The 10,524-nt window shown below is 44.2% G+C and overlaps 1 protein-coding gene across 1 annotated transcript; it reads right to left on the bottom strand.

Moving 5' to 3' along the window:
* Positions 1-386: 386 nt before the first annotated feature.
* Positions 387-3,708, bottom strand: LOC137305008 (probable G-protein coupled receptor 139). Its single transcript, XM_067973778.1, has 2 exons — positions 3,639-3,708; positions 387-1,291 (listed from the first exon to the last, which is right to left on the bottom strand). Exons 1-2 carry the CDS (start codon positions 3,706-3,708, stop codon positions 387-389), a joined length of 975 nt encoding a protein of 324 aa, XP_067829879.1.
* Positions 3,709-10,524: the final 6,816 nt, after the last annotated feature.

Genomic DNA, 10,524 nt, shown 5'->3' with positions numbered 1-10,524 from the left:
ACTGAGGTTGATAGATTTTTGTTGGGTGAGGGTATCAAGCGATATGGAGCAAATGGTGTTAAATGTCGTTAAGATACAGTTTAGCCATGATCTAATTTAATGGCGGAGCAGGCTCGAGGGGCTGAATAGCCTCCTCCTCTTCCTATGAAATTCTAAATTTACAAGTAGGCCTTCAAGCTTGAACGCTCTCCAATCAGCGACCCCGCTTCCCCATTCATTCATTTTAATTCACGCGAAAATCAGGCCGGCGAGCGAAGAGCCTACAAACTTTTTCTGACTGTGAGCAAATCAACGGGAGATTCCTGTGTGTACAGGGCATTTCTGTGGAAGAACTGTGTTAATTTGGATGGATGTAATTATGTTTCAATTCGGTGAAACCATTTAATTTACTTAAATAAACAGGTTATTGGAGCCAGGAGACGCTTCATCATATTCTTCAGCTCATCTCTGAATTTACTCTGGGACGCTGCATAAATAAACGTGTTTGTGCAGGAACTCAAAGACCGAAGCATGTATCCGGATTGTTCCATAATAGTGAAAGGGTCGTCGTAATTTGCATCTAAAAGTTGGGTGTCTGCAAATTGTACATAAATATAAAATATGAATGATACCATCCATAGCAGTATAAAACTGCCAGATATGGCGAGCAGTAAAATCATCGATCTTCTTCGGTTCTCCATCTCTGGATCATTGTGATTTTCACCATCCTTGTTTCCTCGGAGTCCCCTCCTCACTCTATTGGCCAGCACAATGTGCCTAATAGTCAGAGCATTGAGCAGTAAAATCAACAAAAACGGAAGAAATGGGGTTAAAATATTTTCCAACCACAAAAGTGCTGCCCATATGGGTAATGTATAGAAGCTGGATTTCATATAGCAGGACCATGGTACATTGTTAATTATTTCCCGAGGTTCAACTGCAAAGTAGAATGGAATATTTTCTAAAGCGCTGAAGAAACACACCACTGCTATAACCACAGCCGCAGTTTTTTCGGTGCAATATTTTGTTCTCAACTTTTGACAACAAATGGCGATGAATCTATCAAAGGTGAAAGCGACGGTTAACCAGATAGAAAAATCATAGGAAGCAAGAAGAAAGACGATATTGATTCGACAAATAGGAGTGTAGTTCAGGAATGAATGTGGGAAATAAGCATCTTGAATCTCATACAGGATTACACCAAATATCAGGATCAGTAGATCCCCCGACGCCATGGCCACCAGGTAACGGGTGATGCAATTGGAGAGGCCGCAGCTTCCGCGGGAGAGAATCACAATTGTCACCAAATTGGCTGCAAAAAGGAAGACAATGAAATTACTAAACTCTCCTTATATTGAGAGAGCGATCAGTCGAAAGCTTATTCGTATGAAAATCTATGCACTTTTTATCTTGTCGCTCAAAAGTCTCTCTCTCTGCCAGATAAGATGACGGATGCTGAAAACACAAATTTCTTCATGCATATACATCGGCTGACTTAATCTGTGAGTTAACTCAAAAAAGCTTTGCTGCCTTCAATTACACTGATAACTTACAGTTTGCATGCACCGTCGCAGAGAGTGCAGGGAACAGACATTGTCATGTCCCTCGCACAGATCATATATAGTCATTTAAAACACCCTCAATAGTAATGCAGTGTAGGCTTTTGAGTGATAATATGAATCTCGCTGTAATATCCCATCTTTGGTTGCCTGGAAGCAGATGAAAACGACTACAAAAGTCTTTTCGCTGCGTTTTTCTCTTTATGTAACTTGCAGGCAAGATTTCTTAGATACATTGCTTTGTGTGTATAATATAAGAGCAAACATTTTATCCTGGAACGTACACCATCTATGTACCGTCAAAGTCGCTTGTTTCAAAGCAAAGTATTAAATGAAAGAAGTCACCGCATCTCTATATAGAGAGGGTTTTGGAGATACATTGGAGTTGTGCCTGGAAAATTTATATCAAACTTAATATTAAAACATTGATGGTGATATGCATCCGATTCTGACATGTAAAGGGCATTTGAATTTAATTCATTGATATTCTGGAATAACCATTAATATAGAAGGGAGGCCGTGGAATGAATGATTACATTTTGAAACTCAGAAGCACAACAATTGCAGCTGCCTCCGTAGTTTCATTAAGTAATGTTTCAACTAACTTAAAAATATATGTTTCAAGCTGTCTTTGAACCCCGTTTATACGTATGTATAATACTACAGTTCAAAATCTCTGACACCAAACCCACAACCCATGTCAAACATATATCTCAATTTATCATTCCCATGATAACGGTATTTTTCGTGTTTTTAGTTTTCCAGAATAATAATAAAAAAAACTGCCCACAAGTTGAATAAAGTCTATTATTGATTTATATCATGTATTCCTTGTCTTACTAAACCCGCAGAAAGCAGCAGCAACACATATTTTATCTCCAGCAACACTTCACTGGGTCGAAATTCGGGGGAGGAGGTTCTCCCAATCGCGTGTCGTAACTTTGGCTGTTAACACGGTCTCTCCTGGGTTTCTGCAAATCTTCTGCCGAAGTGGAGACGGGAGAACACAAGGAAAGTTTACTGCTATTACACTAAATTAACCGTGCAAAAAAAAAACCTCCGGGCAAATAGTTGTCTTCACCGCCGGGGCATTAAGCATTGCTTGGCCGCTGCACAGAGAGGAAATTCCAGGCGAGATTCACATGCTAACACAACCCGCCGGATTTTCCTTCTATGTACAATAATTAGAAGGGAAATCCGTCGTATTGTGGAAAGGCTGTCGATGTTCGCCGACAGTTTATTTTGCCTGCGCTCCGCAGGACCCGGTTTGCCTTTAATTTGCAGGCTCACACCATGAGCTGGCCACACATTAATGCAACGTCAAATATCGCTCAGCTTCAGGCACGCAGCCTGCAGGATTGCTCTGTAAACTTAACCTTTCTTAGTGGTTGCCCGCGGTCAGCAACGTCGCCTTTCACCAACACATACAGAGAACCTCGCCCACGGTTTGCGGATATCCAGCAGCATTGACAAACAATCGCTGCTGCGGGCATATTCTCGGAATGTTAGTTGGCAACTTGTCCTGATGGATGTCTTCTAATTTTCAACAATGTTAACCCACCAGAACCCAACTGCGATGCTAATATTTGATTCGGACTGAAAATTACAAATAAGAATAGAAAATGCTTGAAACTCAGTAGGTCAGACAGTATCGGTGGAGAGAGAAACGGAGTAAACGTTTCAAGTCGGTGACTTTTCATCAGAACTGGTCATCGAGCTGAAACATTAACTCTGTTTCTCTCTCCACGGATGCTGCCTGTACTGCTGAGTGTTTCCAGCAACTTCTGCTGTTATTTCCGGTTTCCAGAATCCGCAATAGTTTGCTTCTAATTATTACATGTCTCTACAAAGGAGACGAAATTCCCACTAACTTAATTAATTTAAAATTACTGAACCAATAGTGCTGCCCGTCAGTTGATTATATTGAGACTATGTCGGAGACGTGGAGTTTTCTTATTGTTATTAGATAGATGGCAGTAATTAATGTCGGCACATCAACCATATCAAAACAAACGGATAATATTATTACACCGGTAATAGGAGCAGTGATACTTTGAAACACTGTTATAGATGAATATTATCTGATCGCAAGCGGCTTACCCGGAATACCGACTGTTGCAAGAATAGGGTAGTATATGTTTTCTATCTGTATGATTACCGGCTGTCCCATTTTCGGAGAGAAGCGACGTTTTCTGTTTGTGTTATGGACACGCAGGTGATCTGCCTTCAAAATAAGGGCTTCTTTATACCTGAGAGAAAGCTCAAGTGACACACGGTCATTGCACAATGATTCGCATGAGGTAAAATCAATTGAACAAACAGATTAAACTGAGCGTATTTAATCGCACTGTTCAGGGAGTCGGATAATTTGCAACACATTTTACATTGAAAACAAAGCGTCCAAAATATTAATTTGATCATATTTTACATATAAAATATTTTGAAGAATGCACTCCTAAAGTAACGGTACAGACTCCTGAAACTGAGAATACTCGTTCATAATTTCGTGGAAGGCATTTGATGAAATTAATGTCCACACTTGTGGTAGATTGGAACCATCTGCATTTTAGTTACATCCAGGATGTTTTCTTTTTTAAAATTTATACTCGATATTATATTGATATCAGGTGGTTACATTGCATCGATATATCGATGTATCGAGATCGGAAAGCGTTTACAGATCCCCACAGAAAGTGATATCGTCAGTTGTATACAACAGAGCAGTCCCACGAAGATGCTAAGATGTTGGATTTCTGCATCAACATGTGTTGGGCGGAGGTGAAAGGGACAGGGTTTGGTCTGATATGTACCGGCTGTGAAAAAGATGAATGTGGATAAAGATCTCAATAGCCTTGCCGTGTATTGTGCATGTACAGGTGTTGACACAATCGGGCTTTGCCGTATCAGTGAATCATTGCATTTTACTAGCTGTGTGCTGTACATGTACAGGAGCTGACAGGGAGACACACACAGACCGGACCGATCCAGTCAGGAGTGAATCGTTCCATTTTACCTGTTGTGGACTGTACACGTACAGCAGCTGACAGTGAGACACACATGAGCTATACAGTAACAGACGAGAGTGAATAGTTGCCTTTTACCCAATGTGTACTGTACATGTACAGGAGCTGACAGGGAGACACACACGGACCGTACCGATCCAGTCAGGAGTGAATCGTTCCATTTTACCTGTTGTGTACTGTAAGTATACAGGAGCTGACCCTGAGACGCACGCAGGACGCACAGCAGCAGGCAGGAGTTCATCCTCCCCTTTTACCCACAGTGCACTGTAGATGTACAGGAGCTGAGAGTAAGCCACACATGAGCTGTCCAGTACCGGCTGCAATGAACCGTTCCCTTTTATACACTGCATACTGCACATGTACAGGAGCTGTCACTGGGACACACCTGGGCCGAATAGTATCAGATGGGAGTGTATCCTCAGATTTTACCCGCAGGCTATCCAAGATTGGGTATTGTGCAATGAGAAGGTGTTAATTAATAAACTTTTTATGCGGGGTCCTTTAGGGAAGAGTGACCATAACGTGATAGAATTCTTCATTAAGATGGAAATTGAAGTTGGCTATGATAAATTAGGAAGCTTCATTAAAAGGCATGACGGTGGATATGCAATGGCAAACATTTAAGGAATGAATGTATGAATTGCAACAATTATACATTCCTTTCTGGTGCAAAAACAAAAAAGGAAAAGTGGCGCAACCATGGCTAACAAAAGAAATTAAGGATAGTATTAGTTCCAAAGAGGAATCATATTCACACAATTATACTTTTCAGCCAACGTCCCAGACCCTTCCATCACCATCCCTGGGTATGTCCTGTCCCATTGGCAGGACAGAACGACCAGAGGTGGCGGTACAGTGATATACAGTCAGGAGGGAGTGGGCCTGGGAGTCCTCAACATTGAATCTGGACCCCATGAAATCTCATGGCATCAGGTCAAACATGGGCAAGGAAACCTCCTGCTGATTACCACCTACCGCCCTCACTCAGCTGATGAATCAGTCCTCCTCCATGTTGAACACCACTTGGAGGAAGGACTGAGGGTAGCACGGGCACAGAATGTACTCTGGGCGGGGGACCTCAATGTCCATCACCAAGAGTGGTTCGGTAGCACCACTGCCGACCGAGCTGGCCGAGTCCTGAAGGACATAAGTGCTAGACTGGGCCTGCGGCAGGTGGTGAGCGAACCAACACGAGGAAAAAATTTACTTGACCTCATCCTCAGCAATCTACCTGTCGCAAATGCATCTGTCCATGACAGTATTGGTCGGAGTGACCACCGCACAGTCCTCATGGAGACAAAGTCCCGTTTTTGCTGTGAGGATACCGTTAAACGTGTTGTGTGGCACTACCACCGTGCTACATGGGATAGATTCAGAACAGATCTAGAATCTCAAAAGTGGGCATCCATGAGGTGTTGTGGGCCATCAGCAGCAGCAGAATTGTATTCCAGCACAATCTGTAACCTAATGGCCCGGCATATTCCTCACTCCACCATTACCAACAAGCCAGGGGATCAACCCTGGGTCAATGAGGAGCGTAGAACAGCATGCCAGGAACAGCACCAGGCGTACCTAAAAAATGAGGTGCCAACCCAGTGAAGCTACAACTCAGGACTACATGCATGCTAAACAGCTGAGGAAACATGCTATCGACAGAGCTAAGCGATTCCACATCCAACGGATCAGATCAAAGCTCTGCAGTCCTGCCACATCCAGCCGTGAATGTTGGTGGACAATTAAACAACTAAGGGGAGGAGGAGGCTTTGTAAACATCCCCATCTTCAATGATGGCGGAGTCCAGCACTTGAGTGCAAAAGACAAGGATGAAGCGTTTGCAACCATCTTCAGCCAGTAGTGCCAAGTGGATGATCCATCTCGGCCTCCTCCCGATATCCCCACCACCACAGAAGCCAGTCTTCAGCCAGTTCGATTCACTCCACCTGAAATCAAGAAACGGCTGAGTGCACTGGATACTGGAAATGCTATGGGCCCGGACAACATCCCGGCTGCAGTGCTGAAGACTTGTGCACCAGAACTAGCTGCACCTCTAGCCAAGCTCTTCCAGTACATCTACAACACTGGCATCTACCCGACAATGTGGAAAATTGCCCAGGTATGTCCTTTCCACAAAAAGCAAGACAAATCCAATCCGGCCAATTACTGCCCCAGCAGTCTACTCTCAATCATCAGCAAAGTGATGGAAGGTGTCGTCGACAGTGCAAAAAGCGGCACTTACTCACCAATAACCTGCTCAGCGATGCTCAGTTTGGGTTCCACCAGGACCACTCGGCTCCAGACCTCCTTACAGCCTTGGTCCAAACATGGACAAAAGAGCTGAATTCCAGAGGTGAGGCGAGAGTGACTGCCCTTGACATCAAGGCAGCATTTGACTCCTAAAATTGAAGTCAATGGAAATCAGGGGCAAAACTCTCCAGTGGCTGGAGTTATACCGAGCACAAAGGAAGATGATAGTGGTTGTTGGAGGCCAATCATCTCAGCCGCAGGACATTGCTGCAGGAGTTCCTCAGGGCAGTGCCCAAGGCCCAACCATCTTCAGCTGCTTCATCAATGACCTTCCCTCCATCATAAGGTCAGAAATGGGGAAGTTCGCTGATGATTGCACAGTTGCATTTGCAACCCCTCAGATAATGAAGCAGTCCGTGCCCTAATGCAGCAAGAACTGGACAACATCCAGGCTTGGGCTGATAAGTGGCAAGTCACAATCGCGCCAGACAAGTGCCAGGCAATGACCATCTCCAAAAATAGTGAATCTAACAACCTCCCCTTGACATTCAACGGCAATACCATCGCCGAATCCCCCACCATCAACATCCTGGGGGTCACCATTGACCAGAAACTTAACTGGACCAGCCATATAAATACTGTGGCTACAAGGGCAGGTCAGAGGCTGGGTATTCTGTGGCGAGTGACTCACCTCCTGACGCCCCAAAGCCTTCCCACCATCTACAAGGCAGCCAGGAGCGTGATGGAATACTCTCCACTTGACTGGATGAGTGCAGCTCCAACAACACTCAAGAAGCTCGACACCTTCCAGGACAAAGCAGCCCGCTTGATTGGCACCCCATCCAACACCATAAACATTCACCCCCATCACCACCGGCGCACTGTGGCTGCAGTGTGTACCATCCACAGGATGCACTGCAGCAACTCACCAAGGCTTATTCGACAGCACCCCCCAAACCCGCGACCTCTACCACCTGGAAGGAGAAGAGCAGCAGGCACACGGGAACAACACCACCTGCATGTTCCCTTCCAAATCACACTCCATCCTGACTTGGAAATTTATCGCCGTTCCTTCATCGTCGCTGTGTCAATATCATGGAACTCCCATCCTAACAGCACTGTGGGAGAACCTTCACCACACGGACTGCAGCAGTTCATAACGGCGGCTCACCACCATCTTCTCAAGGGCAATTAGGGATAGGCAATAAAAGCTGACCTCGCCAGCGACGCGCACATCCCATGAAGGAATAATAAAAAAAATTGTATCGGTGTTCCCCTCCTCTCAGATACGGCACTTGTGCATTGTTTTGTTTTTGTGCTGGAGGCACTGGGATGTCCCAGCACTGCCCGATTGGCCCTTTCAATTTTTTCCGAGCGAAACGGGTGACGGGAATTTGCCAAATCTGTTAATCATCGTTGGAGCTGAGCTCCTCGATCCAGTTTACTGGGCAACCCAAGAATTGCGGGATTAATTGAACTCAACTGGATGGAAGGCGGTCCAATAAAACACAGACACGTGGAAGAAAAGACTCTGTTTCATTCATCAGCTGAGAGTCCACAGTTTTTAAAAGCAGTGACAGACCTCTTAGGTTTTTTAGCTCCAGAGTTGACTCTCCAGCCCAATCGTATGTTGAGAAATGTGGTGCACAAGATTCGGAGGCTGAACAGGCCACAGGAGGTGGAGGAGGAGAGGAGTCGGTGTGAGGAGCATGAAGAGAAACTGAAGCTGGCCTATGAGGCGGACGGGAAGTTGATCTGTCCGGTGTGCAGGGACTCGAAGCATCAGAAGAAGCACAAATTTAGGGAGATAATTGAATTCATCACAACTCACAAAGTATGGAGCCCACACTTAAAGGGGAAAACGGTGGAAATGTGAAACCAAAAATGCATAAATCAATCAGCATCTGAAAGAAAGCCTGAGGTCTCCTGTATGTCTTTTCGTGGTGCATTTCCGGCCTTTCTTGTCTCCAGTTTACCTATTCTATATCACCAGTCTGGTATCCAGGTCGCACAGCTCAATTCACTTCCTTCCTATTTCCTTTTGCAGAATAAAGGAATTGCCTTCTTAAACGCGCTAAACCAGATGATGATCTATTTGAAAGATGCTTTGCAGAAACAAGAACTTGGGATTGCACAAATTAAAGTAAGTTCGACTGATCTACCCGTGCCAGGAAAGGCTTGCAATCTATCGTGACTTAGTGCGTGAAGTGGCTGCTATGCAGGTCAATGCTTACATTGCAACAGTCACTACACTTAGTGCTTTGGAATGTCCTACGTTCGTGAAAAGTGCTTTATAAATGCAAATCTGTTTTCTCTATAACATGTTAGCCATTTTGCACGCGATAGTGCGATGAATGAATGACTAGTTCATCTGTTTTTGATGCTGTTTAAAGGCGTAATGTGTTGGTCCTGGAAATCTTAACAAGATCTTAAGCCAGAATCAGATTCTTGTCATGTGCCCATATCAACTATTTCATTATTATAATACTGTGTTCAAAGAAAAGCTAAGATGAAGTGGAATAATATTACGGCAAACTAAACTAAAACTTCAGTGATGTGATGCAATCTATTGTGAATCTACCTTGGGCACACATTCAATGTGGGACTGAGGAGAATGCATTGTCCCAAGTTGGGTTTCCACCTCGCCCAATTTAATTCACTTGCGTGACCTTTTGAACTTCATGTTGCTGCAAAATTAAATTAACAAACTTACATTGTTTCTGTTTTCTCTTAAAGGACATTAGTTGTTGGAGGGACAGTTATGCATTGTCAATAATGGACTGTTGCTTATGTAACAGTTCAACGCCCCGATGTGTTCGAGCCCATGTCCTGCCGTGTTCTAATGGATATTAATATTATTGGCAAGATTTCTGAAGAGACGCCCACTGTTATGCCTGGGAATGTGTGCCTGGGGACAGTCAAATGAACCTTACAGTACAAAGTATGGAGAGAAATGAAGTAAATCACCCATCCGTGTAAATGAGCAGTAATCTATATCCAGGTGAACATGGATAATCGAACTCTCGGCCTATGTTGAATTTCAAACGATTCTTTCACCAGTTGAGGCTGTCGAATTCACTTCTAGGGTTAGAGGTTTGAGGCAGAAACTCCGAACATTCGAGGTTAAATCGCAGAGGTGGATAAGGGATATGGGATTAGGAATATTGTCTCTCATAGCGGGGTAAATACCAACATGGACTGGCTGGGCCAAATGTACCTTGCATTCGGAGAGGGCAGAAAACCCTTTACACTTGATAAAATTTGTTTCAGTCCACGCCGCTTACAGTTGGTGACAGTGCGATTTGCCCACTTTATACGGTGAGCAGTTTCCATCAAAAAGTTCTGATCCTAATTAAATCTTGAAATCGCCAAAAATTTCCTCGGAGTCAACCTAAGCATAGTGCTATTGATAATTCACATCTAAAGTCTCGACCTGAAACAATCTGTGCTGCTTATTTGCTGTGTAACTTTCTTCACTTGCAATGATTGCTGGCATAAGAACAACAGAGGCAGGAGCAGCAGCAGTGGAACGTGAATTCCATTGAAGCTTGGATGGGGAGCAAGTGAGAGACAATATAGGAACAGGAGTAGGCTATTCAGCCCCTCGAGCGTGTTCTGCCATCCAACAACACTCAAGAAGCTCGACACTATCCAAGATAAAGCAGCCCGCTTGATTGGCACCCTATCCAACAACCTAAACATTCACTCCATTCACCACC

The sequence above is a fragment of the Heptranchias perlo genome, chromosome 39 (genome assembly GCF_035084215.1).
Source record: "Heptranchias perlo isolate sHepPer1 chromosome 39, sHepPer1.hap1, whole genome shotgun sequence".
NCBI classification, from domain to species: domain Eukaryota; kingdom Metazoa; phylum Chordata; class Chondrichthyes; order Hexanchiformes; family Hexanchidae; genus Heptranchias; species Heptranchias perlo.
Note: the sequence above shows the minus strand (reverse complement) of the source record. Positions and strands in the feature narration are given on the sequence as shown.

What these genes read in the sequence shown, in the direction of transcription:
- LOC137305008 (XM_067973778.1), bottom strand. Translation starts at nt 3,708, where the DNA reads ATGGGACAGCCGGTAATCATACAGATAGAAAACATATACTACCCTATT. An exon ending in TGCAACAGTCGGTATTCCGG is followed by an intron (nt 1,292 to 3,638) that starts GTAAGCCGCTTG and finishes TCCTTTTTGCAG; the next exon opens with CCAATTTGGTGACAATTGTG.